The sequence below is a fragment of the Lytechinus pictus genome, chromosome 8 (assembly GCF_037042905.1).
Source record: "Lytechinus pictus isolate F3 Inbred chromosome 8, Lp3.0, whole genome shotgun sequence".
Taxonomy (NCBI): domain Eukaryota; kingdom Metazoa; phylum Echinodermata; class Echinoidea; order Temnopleuroida; family Toxopneustidae; genus Lytechinus; species Lytechinus pictus.
In genome coordinates, this window is record NC_087252.1 from 9960639 (window position 1) to 9976231 (window position 15593).

At 33.6% G+C, this 15593-nt stretch overlaps 1 protein-coding gene across 1 annotated transcript in view; it reads right to left on the minus strand.

Annotated features, from left to right (window-relative positions):
- LOC129267249 (fibrillin-2-like) overlaps window positions 1-4459 on the minus strand; it is an 85783-nt gene extending 81324 nt beyond the window's left edge. Inside the window, exons 1-9 of the mRNA XM_064103263.1 lie at window positions 4453-4459; window positions 3758-3871; window positions 3381-3494; window positions 2934-3047; window positions 2434-2547; window positions 1734-1847; window positions 1356-1469; window positions 833-946; window positions 323-436 (exon numbers count right to left, since the gene is read on the minus strand). Coding sequence (XP_063959333.1) covers window positions 323-436; window positions 833-946; window positions 1356-1469; window positions 1734-1847; window positions 2434-2547; window positions 2934-3047; window positions 3381-3494; window positions 3758-3871; window positions 4453-4459 — 919 coding nt within the window. The remainder of the gene's footprint in view (window positions 1-322; window positions 437-832; window positions 947-1355; window positions 1470-1733; window positions 1848-2433; window positions 2548-2933; window positions 3048-3380; window positions 3495-3757; window positions 3872-4452) is intronic.
- Between the last annotated feature and the right edge of the window lie 11134 nt (window positions 4460-15593).

The following is a 15593-nucleotide window of genomic DNA, read 5'->3' on the forward strand; positions in this document are numbered from 1 at the left end:
ATGGAACTGACAATTTAGCAACCTATTAAACAAATACTTCCAATAAAGCCAATAACACAATCGCAGGTGAAAGACTTTATACCATTTCTACAGGATGCACCATAACTGTCAGGAACACAACCGTTGATGTATGTAGTAAAGACAGACTTAGTAACCTAATGTTCATTGTCTTCATGTCCTGTATTTCAAGTATTGTAATACGTCTTTCAAGAGTGCATTTAAATGTTATATCGTAGTTCTTAGGGAAGTATTCTATATTCATTCCGAAGAAAACTACTTTTGAAAATGTCGAAATAAAGGAAACAAATAAAGTATCGTTTACTTGTTGAGCAAAGTGCACCCGTGAAGCCAGCAGCACAATCGCAGGTGTAAGAGTATATTCCATCTCTACACGTTCCTCCATTCATACACCGGTCAGGTGCACAATCGTTGATATCTGCGATAATTAACATACACAATTAGTTAATTCTTATTAACAACATCACTACTCATTTACTCGATTATATTTACTTTCATTTATTGTAATATACATGCATATTTTAATGTATATATTAGAAGTCTATCAATTAGGCACATTACTTCGGATTTTTTTTCGTTATATAATAAATTAATTGATGATGGTAATGACAATAATGATAATTATAATGATGGTGATGATGATGATGAATTGATTGATTAATGTCTCATGTTTAAAAAAATGAGAACTAAAACAACAACATTAACAATAACCTAACGCGACAGTACATCACAATAATTATAAAGTCGAATCTTCTTTCCTTATATAATATGTAGAACCTAAAATTTTTAATCTGATAATGTATTTGACAAATACCTATCGAACAAATACTCCCAGTAAAGCCAGCAACACAATCGCAGGTGTAAGAGTTTATTCCATCTCTACAGGTTCCTCCATTCATACAACTAACATGACTACACTCGTTGATATCTGCGATGGATAAGATACACAATTAGTTCATTCTTATTAACAACATCATTACTTATTTACTCGATTATATTTACTTTCATTCATTGTTATATACATGCATATTTTAATGTAAATATTAGAAGTCTATCAATTAGGCACATCACTTCGGATTTTTTTTTCGTTATATAATCAATTAATTGATGATGGTGATGACAATAATGATAATTATAATGATGGTGATGATAATGATGATGATCTTGATAAATTGATTGATTAATGTCTCATGCTTAAAAAAATGAGAACTAAAACAACAACATTAACAATAACCTAACGCGACAGTACATCACAATAATTATAAAGTCGAATCTTCTTTCCTTATATAATATGTAGATCTTAGAATTTTAAATCTGATAATGTATTTGACAAATACCTATCGAACAAATACTCCCAGTAAAGCCAAGAACACAATCGCAGGTGAAAGAGTTTATCCCATCTCTACAGGTTCCACCATTCAGACAACTGTCAGGACCACAATTGTTGATATCTGCGATGAATAAAATACAAAATTACTAAGAAATACTTGTTAGCAAACCAAACTTTCATTGCACTTAAGTACTTAAAGCAAGCGTTAAATGCAGCCGGTCTAGCGATGGGGCAAATTGTATTGAAAACATTATATTAGTATAATCCATTCGTGTATTTATGACAAACAACTCAAGGTAAACAAGCTGATGAAACAGGATATCACAAAAAGTATTTTTTAAACTGATTCTTCTATAATATGAAACTGATATTAGTTTAGAAATACCTATCGAACAAATACTCCCAGTAAAGCCAAGAACACAATCGCAGGTGTAAGCGTTTATTCCATCTCTACAGGTTCCGCCATTCATACAACTGTCAGGACCACAATCGTTAATATCTGGGATGAAAAGGATACAAATGAGTATAAACAAAACTTGCTGGCAAACATATAATTCATTGCACTCATTCAAATGCATATTTAAATCAAGGGTTAAAAGCAGCCAGTCTAGCGGTGAGAGACAATGTTTTAAAAATACTTTATAGCTATGATTCATTCGTGTATTTGCAAGTCAAATAGCACAAGATGAACAACCTGATGAAAGAGGATATAACAAAAGTAACAAATTGAATCTTCGCCGCTTGAATAATTATTAAAATGTATAATATGGAACTGACAATTTATCAACCTATTGAACAAATACTTCCAATAAAGCCAATAACACAATCGCAGGTTAAAGACTTTATACCATTTCTACAGGATGCACCATAACTGTCAGGAACACAATCGTTGATGTATGTAGTAAAGACAGACTTAGTAACCTAATGTTTGTCTTCATGTCCTGTATTTTAATCCTTGTAACACGTGTTTTAAAAGTGCATTTAAATGTTATATCGTAGCTCTTAGGGAAGCAATCTTTATTTATTCCGATCAAAACTACTTTTGAAAAAGTCGAAATAAAGGAAACAAATAAAGTATCGTTTACTTGTTGAGCAAAGTGCACCCGTGAAGCCAGTGACACAATCGCAGGTGTAAGAGTTTATTCCATCTATACACGTTCCTCCATTTATACAACTGTCAGGTGCACAATCGTTGATATCTGCAATAATAAACATACAAAATTAGTTAATTCTTATTAACAACATCATTACTCATTTACTCGATTATTTTTACTTTCATTTATTTTAATATACATGCATATTTTAATGTAAATATTAGAAGTCTATCAATTAGGCACATTACTTCGGAATTGTTTTCGTTATATAATCAATTAATTGATGATGGTGATGACAATAATGGTAATTATAATGATAGTGATGAATCGATTGATTAATGTCTCATGCTTAAAAAATGAGAACTAAAGCAACAACATTAACAAAACCCTAACGCGACAGTACATCGCAATAATTATAAAGTCGAATCTTCTTTCCTTATATAATATGTAGATCTTAGAGTTTGGAATCTGATAATGTATTTGACAAATACCTATCGAACAAATACTCCCAGTAAAGCCAAGAACACAATCGCAGGTGTAAGAGTTTATCCCATCTCTACAGGTTCCACCATTCATGCAACTGTCAGGACCACAATCGTTGATGTCTGCGATGAATAACATACACAATTAGTACATTCTTGTTTGCCACATTATTACACATTTACTATATTATATTATATTTCATTCATTGCAATATACATTGCATATCTTAATGTAAATAACATCAATTAGGCACATTACTTTGGACATTGTTCCGTTATATATGAATTGATGATGATGATGATGATAGACTGATTGTTTTATTTTACGTAAATGAGAACCCAAACAACATTTAAAAAACCTAACGCGACAGTTTATTACAATAATTTTAAAGTCATATCTTCTTGTTTAATTACAGTTCCTATAATTTCCGAATTGATGATATATTTGACAAATACCTATTGAACAAGTACTTCCAGTAAAGCCGGGAACACAATCGCAGGTGTAAGAGTTTATTTCATCTCTACAGGTTCCACCATGCAAACAACTGTCAGGACCACAATCGTTGATATCTGCGATGAATAAGATACAAAATTAGTAAGAAATTATCGTTAGCAAACCAATATTTAATTGCACTTATGTATTTAAAGCAAGAGTTAAATGCAGTTAGTCTAGCGATGTGGCACATTGTTTTAAAAACATTATATTAGTATATTTCAATCGTGTATGTATGACAAATAACACAAGATAAACAACCTTATGAATCAGGATATTGCAAAAAGTTTTTTTTTTAATGAATCTTCTATTATATGGAACTTATGATAATTTGACAAACCTATCGAACAAATACTTCCAGTAAAGCCAGCAACACAATCGCAGGTGTACGAGTTTATCCCATCTCTACAGGTTCCACCATTCATACAACTGTCAGTGCCACAATTGTTGATATCTGTAATATTACACAGAACATATATATTTACTTATTTGTTCGATTATTTTTTCATATCAGTCCTTCGAATATACATGTACATTGGAATGTTATTACACAAAGTATAACAATTATGCACATTACTTCTGAAATATACCGTTGTATTAATACTTAATTGACATACTTGCAATTATTGTCCTCGTGTGCAATATTAACATCGTACTTTCACTTCTGGTGTGACAATAATAATGGTGATAATAATGACAATATTAAAATATTTATCAGTTTCTAGGGAGTCTGTATCCTCATCTCTACTTTCCCTTTTTGTGCTCGCTTCAATTTCTACTTAACTTACATTTTAGTGACCATTGTTAAATGTTATGTATTATATAATGAGTATTTTTTTATTCTTAAGGCTGCCTCTTTCTTTTTCCAGTTTACACCTCTTGCTTTCCCTTTTCTTTTGACTTATCCCTATTTCTTTCCTTTTTCCCATCTCTTTCCTCCCCTCTCTACTCTTTCTTCCTAATTGTTAACTCCCCCTATTATTTCATTGGTAACACTTTGTAGTAATTATGTTATGGCTTTTGGCATTTACTTACGATACATTTCTTTTTCATCAGCTTGAATCTGTATTGTATTTAAATATTCATTTATAATGTTTACTTTATATTTGGTTATGTTTCTATTTCTACATGTAAACAGTCACACATGTCAGTCTTTGACTGCTTGTAATTGCAATAGAAATCCAATACATTTACATGTTTAGAATGAAATTAAAACCAAAAGAAACGTTTCAAATGCGTGTCAGGAATTACAGGATATTACATTTTAATATCCCTTTCCAAAATAATGCGACAAAATGCACACAGATGTGGTGCAGCGCCCTTTTACACAATGATCATTGAAACCAAGTGTGATAAAAAATTGATGCAAATAAAAAAAGGAGAGCAAGTTGAAAAAAACCTTCAGAAATTGATGGACATGACCTAATGTCATTTGACCTTTTGAACCCTACACGACCTTTGACCCCAGCATACTAATGAGCTAACATATGGTATTACCCATGGATCAAATATACCAAGTATGAGCAAAACTGATGTACAAATAAAACATGTAAAAGCAAATTTAACAAAAACTGTATTTTTTAACAGACCAGCGAACTAATAGACCAACATAAAAAAATGATCACTTGGTCTCCGCCGAACACCGAACTATATTTCAAAATATTGTATATATATATATATATATATATATATATATATATTTCAATTTAAAACAATATCAGTCATGCAATTTTATTACAATACGATACATATTTGCGGAAACAAAATCTTAAGTGAGTAATTTGTCAAACAAGATACCGTGTGTGTGTGTGTGTATGTTTGCATGTATATATATATATATATATATATATATATACATATATATATATATATATATATATATATATATATATATATATATATATATATATAGGGAAGCAGTGTAGCTCAGTCGGTTACAGCGCATGTTTCGGATGAGATCGTAGATCTCAACGTGAGGGGTTCGAGTCGAAACGCGCCTAACAAAAAATCTGATGCTATAGCGTTGTGTGTTAGTGTGCCTCACCACTGTATTCAGTGCAGGTGTGGATACAGTTGGAAAACACTCCGTCCATCGGAAAGGACGCAAATGTTGGTCCCGTGTATAGGAGAGTCACATCCTATGCACGTTAAAACCAATACACGATTCGTCAAAGGGTAGGGTGTTCACCCGGTGTATTGCACCTGCAGGTCCCGGCAAAATTCAGGTCAAGTCAATCTTGACGTTCACATGCCATAATAATCAATATAATGATTGTGGGCATTAACGGAAAGACAAGAAGATATGTATGTATATATATATATATATATATATATATATATATATATATATAGCGGAAATGGTCATGAAGGGTCAATAAAAACATCAAAAATGAAGAAGAACATGATACTTTTGTCTTGTCATTCAATAAAATGAACATCCGTTCTAATCAAGTCCCTGCTTCTTTATTTTTGATGTTTTGTTGTGGTTTATGTAGTGATGGTTCTGTGACATAACATGGTTTGAAATATCCTTCCTTTTCTTTTTTTATGTGTTTGCTTGTGCAGAGGTGTTAATGCTAAGGTGCATATTGACAGTCACTGTCATTATTGTGTTATTTTCCAACTTTTGAATTTCGACCTTGCCCTACATTTCAAGGCACTGCACATTCATGTGAACCATTACCACATCATGTAGGGTATCATTTTAAAGGGAATTTTTGAAGGGAATTAAATGATTTATTCATTGGTATGGTATAAATTATACATTGATATTTACAAAAACCGGAGAGGAATTATCGATCAAAGTCAGATTTCCAAACTTTTTTTTTGAGGAGTTTATTAATAAAGCTGAGGCCAGAAGTTTACATACACCCAGGAAATTCAAAGAAAAGTTGACACTTGCCAAATATCATAAAATTTACTGTATCTTATAAATACTTGTGCTATCATCACGAATTCGATATCAAACAAATGAGTATGTCATGCCCCTTCGTCACATTGCTTTGTCTTCAGGAGCTGACAAATATCTAGGTGTCATCTTGTCCCAAACAATCTTCATATTTCAGACAAATTATAAATACATATTTGACAAAAACATCTCATATTTTTGCAAGTTACTTCTCACCGCAAAGATTTCACTTTTTTGTTCAGTGGTGACATATTGTGATAAAAAATGTAATATGAATTAAAGATTTGACATAATATATTTCTATGAAACGATGTTTGAAAAACAATATAATTCTTTGTCAGTGCCCATGAAGAATGTGACTTTACCTTTCATTTTTGAGAGCTGTGCTCCTTTCAAAATCTACGATTTTATTTACACAGCATTTTCCATGTTTTCTAAACTATTTGTGATTATTATAAATATATATATATATATATTTACATATATATATATATATATATATATATATATATGTGTGTGTGTGTGTGTGTGAGTGTGTGTGTTAAATTATAATTATACATGTACAACAGCTTTGACAACTATTGTAATAGATATTTTGTGAATGGAATGAATTAAGAGAACGATGGTATGCGTTGCTTATATCAAGGTTCCTCAGTGCTATATGCCCTTTGGAAAAATTGGTGATGCCGAAAATGGCTCTGCCGGGAATCGAACCCGGGCCCCCAACTTCGAACGCCGGTGCCTTAGCCACTTGACCACAGACACGGGCTAGTGGCTAAGGCGATCTCGATCCGAGTGACCGTCAGACTAACAAATTTCGACATTGTTCTCTTCAGTCATTTCTTTCACAACATATTTAAATACAAGAGTTGCCAAATCTGTTTATCTGACGGTCAATCTGATCAGGGTTGCCCTAGACACTAACCCGTCTCTGTGGCCTAGTTGTAAGGGCACCGACGTTCAAAGCTTGGGAAATTTTTTCTGCATCACCAATTTTTCCAAAAGGCAGATAGCTATGGGAAACCTCCGCCTACCATTGTTCTCTTCATTTGTTTTCTTCACAACATGTTTTTATACAAGAGATGCATATGTATATATATATATATATATAAATGTGTGAAGTTATACATGTACTACAGCTTTGGCAACTCTTTTTTTTATATTTAAATATTGTGTGAAAGAAATTGATGAAGAGAACATCAAATCAATCTTCATCAATTTCTTTCACACTATATATATATATATATATATATATATATATATATATACACAACAAAAAAGTAAGTCCCCCCTTAAAAAAACATCAATAATTTCCGAACCAATGCGAGTTTTTGATATATTTTTACATGAGCGTGTAGGTAATTTTATAAGCTACCCTCTGAGTAAACGTTATGGACGTATTTTACTTCATGCTTCAGTGAGCACCGTCAGAAGGCAAAAAAATCACTTTTAAAAAGTCACAAGCCAAATATCATGACTTTGATTCCCTTTTATTGGAACTAATTCCACATTCTCATCATAAAAAATAGTCAGAAGGCTTGTAAAAGGTACTCTCTAAAAGACGATACAACTTTTTTGGCTAAATTTCACGGTTGAATAAACACAAGTCCAAATTTAATATGATCGGATTTTTTTACACATTTATATCAATAAAAATGATAGAATATGATGACAGTTATTTTTGGAAGAGTTTCTTCAACAATATTCATCGTTTCACGGTTCAATGAACATTTATTGAAAACAAAAAATACGATTTTCAAATATCATAGGCAAGTATTGGTTCATTTTGGAAACTGAAAATTATCTTTTCTCAACTTTTTCGTTATGTTCATGACCAATTAACATGTTCCAATGATTCAAAGGCGTTTAATTAAATATCCACGCTTGAATGAACATGTGGAATGCGATTAGCTCTTTTTTACGTTATCGGAAAAAATGCAATTTGTTACTATGGATATCTGTCACAAACCTCCTTGCATAGTTCATTTGATTAGATTTTTATGAAAATCCCGATGTTTAATGCATCAGTGAGCACACAAAATTCGAAAATTATGCAAATGAGAAAAAAGTTCAAGGCCTTGGCCCCACTCTGTGTCGTATCGAATGGTTATTTTGGTGTGCGCGCCTTTTGGATAGTGTTACTCTGAAGCCATGTACGAAGTTTCATGAAATAACTGTTGGCAGAAGTAACAAAAACCGTCCATGAAACAAACCCTCATTTCATATTTGTGGGCCATCCTAGGAAAATGGGTATTATAGGTGAAATTTTGGATATTTGGTTTTTTATGTTTTCTGGTACATGGACACATGTACAATGTGTATACAAAATATTAGAGTCTAATTTATATTTAAATTAGAGATATGGCCAATTGAATCAGGGGTACCCCCCCCCCCCCTGCCTGGCTGTATGGGTCGTCATGGTAGTCGGGCTTATTATTCATCTTTTCATGATAGGGAAATGTTGGTTCTTTTGTAACGCCCAACATGCCCGGCATAGGCGAGGTGATCTTTTGTAGTGCAGACATAATTTTTATATATACACAGCTAGGCGAATACAATAGAACAAATTATTCTACATATTCAACCACACCCACACTAGAACCCACACACTCACATTACATGCAAAAAAAAACCCTTATGGAGACTATTTGTCATACTATATATAGTTCGTCATATATAGCGCGTAGTTTTAACATGGGAGGAGGTTCCCAGATCCAATGACCAGGGGAAGATGGGGTTGGGTTATTCATCTGATTTTTTGTTGTGGGGGGGGGGGGCAGCTTATCATTTTTTTTGGGGGGTGCCCACCCCCACAGGCGCCGCAGAACATTTTTTGAAAATGGGAGGGGCTGTCCATGCAAAAAAAAAATCACAATCAAATGGTAATTTTTTACATGTTTATACATGCGTTCTGGGGGAAAAAAGTGGGGCCAAAGCCCCTGCCCACCTCCATCCTATATTTGTCCCTGCCCTAACCCCCCCCCCCCAAAAAAAAAAGACATCACCTTGCTGTTTGTCCATACTTCACTTTCTCGCAAAGTAAAATCTAAAAAAAATCATGCTTAAGCTTTGGAAAATAACCACAAACAAAATTCAATTTTGCAAAACCAAGTTTTTTCGGTGGCAATACACAATAGTGAAAAGCTGATGCGAGCTACATTTCATAAAGATTTAATATGACAGCAACTCTTGATGAAATATCAACTTTCATTGAACTAGCGAATCAGGAAGCAGAAGGTTCATTGTTTTTATGGTAGTTTTCATTCGAGCAAGGAATCATATCAACATTTAATGAAATTGGCCACATTTGGTTTCTTTTTAGGGATGGGGTAGTCATGAAAATATATTTCACAAATTGCTGCCAAATTATATGGATCACTGAAGGATTTTTTTTAGGTCACTTCGTTTGAAAAGAAGAATAAAACTGCATAAAAACTTGGCTCCACATATTAATACGACAGGTATTATAACTAACAAATACTCACAAATACATAGTCATCTTTTCTCTGCTACACTCTGTACACGTGTGTAATGATATGCGTTGTAAACATCTTATGCTTGAATAAAAAAATAATATCAGAGTTTAATTCTTGATATGGAAGAGACAACATACATTTACTCTCTTCTATGCAGCAGTCTTAGCAAAAACTCAGGAATGTGCATCACTCTCCACTGTCCAAATTTGCACTAAAAAGGATATAAAACACGATAATCTCTCCTTAGTGTGTGTGTTTAAAGCTAAATGAACGTAGTTGCAGTAAAACATTGATTTCGTGAAAAAGTCTGTAAAACCAAGGTAAAGTATTGATATATCATCGTGGATCTAGATCTGGTACAGTTACATAAACTGAACTTTGTGAAATAATAATATCTAGCTAAAAAACGATCACACTGAAGATCGCCAACACAGATAGGCACACGTGGGACAGTTTATTATTATTGCTGGAATAAAGACCCGACGGAAGTGACCGAATCCGCGCTTATTTTGCTTATTTCTCAGCAATTACACAATTTCTTCCAGAATCCTTTGGAACATATTTTTTATTCATACAAACAGACACTTTGGTGATCATTATATTAAATTCTGTAAAAAGTCATTTTGAGATCGTTCCCAAAACTGGAATTTATCTTTAACATTATCACAAACTTCTTAATACAGCAGCAAACTTACCACATTTCAACTTTCTACAATGACATCCTTCTAATGGGTTAGCAAACGTTACAAATTAAGTTTAATTTTTTTATCGAAAAACTTCAGAGTTTGTTCATTCAAAGTAAAACATGTATTCATTGTTCGATTTCCTCTCCTACCGGGGAGGCCGCGAGGTGCCTTGTCCTCATCTAAGATCTTTCCATATATCATATTCCCTCTATTTGGAAAATCCAGTTGATAGCTTATCTGGGAGTATCTGAGAGACTATATGTCAGCAGGGTTCACCAAAGGGGATAATTTTATTCCTCTGCATTGTTTGCTTTCTTCATGTTCCAGTCTTAAAAATGCCACGTTCCGATGACTCAAATCTACATGTTTGATGAATGCAATTGAAAAGTTCACCGATATTAATGTGTTATAAAAACAGTCGCATTACACTCTCATTTCATCATGATTCATGGACATTTATCAACAACATGATATTTAAAATACATTAACTTTTCACTCTTTGGCTGTGTGTAAATGTTACTTGTATTTCTAATAAAGGTGGAAGTACTCCCTGGTGTCATATTTTTCTACCCAAAATAATAAGAATTAACTATTGTTGGGTAAAAAAATCCCTCCAAAATTCATGAGATGTTCATATTTTAATGTTTAATTTTGATATATCACTTGCAAAAAGCTTTCTCTGCATGAGCCTTTATCCAAATTCTATATATTTTTTTCATTTTTTATTGTTTTTATCATTTTATATTTTTTATATTTTCCATAATTCTAGATTTAATGTACTAATAGTGGTTAAATTAATTTTAAAACAATATCTTATAAAACGGCAATTAATTCGTGGAAAAATCGGTTACAACTGACATGATAAAGTAAAAACTGGCACACTATTTCCATATAGAATATGGATAAAGCATGGAAAGCTACCTGAAGCTGTGGTAATGGTGAATCCCATATCAGAGTCTTAAAGTACTTCTTGAAGGGCTGCTGTCAGCTGTATGTTGGTTCTGAGATGTCTTGTCCTCACTGCACTAATACAGTTGCTCTGTAGATCCCGTGCCTTTAACATGTTTAACACAACGACATAAAACAAGGCCAATTAGTTAACAAATTTTCAGAGTTAAAGTTTATAAAAAAAAAACAATACTTAAGAAAAAAAAAAAAACTATAATTTTTTTTATTTTCAAAAATATGTCTTTTCATTTTTTTTTTAATATTGAATGATTTCGTGTAGAAAGTTGGCGAACCTCATGTAATGTAGCTCGACCAGATTGTAGAAAAAATAAGAAATACCCCCCACACCCGCCCCCAAAATATATTGTTATTTTTGAATAAATTTCTTATAAATTGTGACAATCTGTTTTCTAGTTATAATTTCGAAATCATTTGCACAGCTTTGGTGAAGCTCATACCAAATAGACCCCACCCCCTCCGAAAAAAAAACAAATTTGAAATCAGAAGTCCGACAAATAATAATTTGTTAAGAGAGGGGATTTGAAAAATGTCCATAATTAACCGATTTAAAAGGGTATTCCGAGCTGAAAATAATTTCATCAAATGTAAGCAAATGCTGCAAATTTCATCAAAATCTGATAACAACTAGATCTAAAAGGGTTTTTCATGCATTATAAAAACAGTTATATGCACGTCTTAATAAATATGGGCTGATGATGACACCCCACTTTAACTTTTCTTATAACAAAACATGAAATCATACTTATTTTATTTGGTCATACGTGTGTGAATGATATGTCACCTTTTTGCATTAATTAATATCTAGTCTTGGAGGGGGGGGGGGGGTAGAACAAACATAATTTAATGTAACAAGGTGAGACATCTTTGCATCAGTTTGTCAAGTAAATTCATTAAAAAATGCATAGAACTGTTTCACCGAAATCCATATCTTTAAATTATCATAGCTCTTTTACTCCTTGTCCAATTTTGATTTTTTTTTATACATTTTTTACAAACTTGTTGCATGTGATAGATTTAACTTAAATGGTTACAAGTATGTAACGAAGGCCTATCTAAGTAGGTGCAGATCTAGATCTAGATGATAGCCTAGGCATACATAAGTTAGATCTTAAAAAGGCCGTCAAAGTCCCGGACAAATACCGCGAATCGCTACAGCAGTCGCATGTAATTTGACGTTTAAAGTCGTTCCTAAAAAAGCTCTCTGTCGATCGATCCACATAAACACGCTACACAAAATTCACATTCACGTGTTTAGTTGCCATGTTCCTCGCATCGCAATTATCAATGAATTTAACAACTCAATCTGCAACATAATTTAACTTACCTTCATGGATTTCAGCCAAAGGAATTAAATTCAATCAACATGTATCCGAACCCGCCACCAAATATATCGAGCCGATAACCACAGTTCTGAAAAATAAAAATGCGCCTGACATTCTTTTTTATTTCCCGCGGGTTGTTTGTTTTGTTTTTCCTCGCGACGCGCGCCAGACAAAAGTTTGATGACACGCGTATTTAAATGACGTCCTAGCGCATTTATTGTCTCTCACCAATAGTCTGGTTTTTGCGCGACGCCACACATTTGTTAAAATTTTGACTTCGTCTCTCATAGACTTGTGTACATTTTGGGTGCACGTGTTTAAGATTAAGTAACCCCTTATTCAATATGGTGGAACTTTTTTTCACGGCTGTCGTTAGCAATGTCATTTGGCAGTAATGTTTATCAACCTATGGGCAGAATTCTGTGCAAAAATGAAATCGATTTGTTTATTTATGGATGAGTGAGCACGCATCAAAGTGGGAAAATTTGTATTTTCAATGTCACAGACTCATTTTAAAGGGTAATAAAGTAAATATTGGGAGCAAATTCGGTTTCAAATAAGACTTTAATGGCTATTGTTTTTATCATCCATCATTTCTATCACCACACACTTTCCGAACTTTAAACATTTTCATGGTTGAGCGAGCACATTCGAAAACTTAGGAATGAATACTCTTTATACTGCATAAATGTATTCTTTTCCTAACAATTTCTCATGATCAGTTTAATTTATGGACAAATCAGTGGTGGGTCCAGAATTTTAAAATGGGGGAGGGGCCTATAATCGGGGGAGCCACCAACATTTTCAAATTTTAACATGTTCTAACAAGTTGTAGAGGATAATACCAGTGACCCCTATATGATGATACGTCACAATACAAGGGCCGGGGAAGGGTTTTCAAAGTGGGGGGGGGGGGGGGCTGACCATGCAAAAAATCACAATCGTATGGTAATTTTTACATTTTTGTACATGCTTTTGGAAAAAAGTGGGGGGGGGGACTGAAGCTCCCCGCCCAGCCCCACCCCCACTTCCGCGGCCCCTGCAATACACTGTGCTCACTCAACCATGAACGTATGATATCAAAATTGTGTGTGGAGTGGCTAAATGATGGATAGTAAAACAGCATAACACCATACAATTCACCTAAAGACAACATTTGCCCAACTTTGTATTTGCACAATCTGAAAAACGACTCTTGTGACTTTCAAAAATGGTCATTTTTTATTCAATCTTTAATTACTCATGCATGACTCAACCCATCAATCTTTTTTTTCCCCAGAGGTTGCTCAATGAGTGTAGAAAACCACCTACGGAATATCATATCTCAAAATAATTCCGTTCAAAAGTTACAGCAATTTGATTTAGGGGGGACTTACTTTTTTTGTTGTGTATATATATAACTACCACACTTCTTGAAAACCATAATGCACTAGTCCTTCAAAATAATTGGGATTTTATACACCTGGTCATAATTGAGTAGCAGATTGACGTGGATAAAGTCATGTATCATTCTTATCTCGCAAATTGTGCTATTAAAGATATAAATGACGTTTTGGGGAGATTTTTTTTTCAAAGATGATGTACCTGAGAAAACTACGATCCCGTTGATTTCTTTTAAATTCATTAATTAAATATTTGACCAAATGATATTACAACGGACTGGGGTAATAAAGAATTTTGTAACTCCTTTCGAAAGAACTTAATTGTTTTACTCTTTCTGATAAAACTTTATCATTTTATTATTTTTACTATGTATGTTCTTGGAACATTTTCCATTTGCCATTGCTGTCGTTGTTAAAGTTATATACATCATCTAAGTTGAAATATGGTTATTACTCTTTCTTATTTAATAATTGCTCTAAATATTTCTGTCCATTTTGTTTGGATAGTACCTAGAATCTGGACCCCGATGCATAAAAGTAAATACTTTGATAAATCGGCCATCCAATTGTATTTCCATAGAATCATTGATTTCGATTGGCTGTTCAGAGTTGTTGCGCAGCCATGGAAGTTTTTATTGGATGACAATTTTACCACAATATTAGCTGGTCTATTTTCCGTACCCATTTCACAGTGAGATCCTGTGTATCCTTCATCACAAATACACACAAAGGTGAGATGCGGTTGACGGCTCGAAAGAACACACTTGCCAGTCGATGAACATAAGTTGAGCTGCGAACAGGAAGTATCTAGAACAGAATGAGCAGTAGTCATGGTAGTAGTACTTATTTTTATGTACATGTATATATATGATATTATAAAATATGGTGGATTGCTATTATATAAATTACAATGGACATGAATGCGATGGTGCGAGATATTCAATGAGATGAAAGAAAGATCATCTATTCAACTCGACTAACGCCTCGTTGAATAGAGTGTTTCTTTCATTGAATGCGAAATATTGCACCATTGCATGAATAAGAATTTCGCTATATGTGTTGTACAACGCCTCTGAGTTTAGCCAAAAAATATGAAGAAAAAAAACCCCACAGTTTTTCCCGGCAGTAATCAATGAAAAGGAAGCAAAATACTAAAAACGAAAAGCAAAATCCCACAAGCGCACCTGACCTCGGTCGGGCAGCATTGCGCATGTAGCCAGCAAGCTATATGCATATTTCACCGTAAGGCTCTGTCACATATATCCCAACGCAAGGCCCGAGCGTTAAAATTGAGCCAAAAGTGGGAAAAAATGATCGGTGCGTCGCGACACAACGACGCGTCGTTGTGCTCCCAACGTCTGTAAGGATTCTGGGAAAGGCGCTAACGAGCTTGCAACGAATGCATCACGTGTTGCCGACGTGTTGCGCGTATA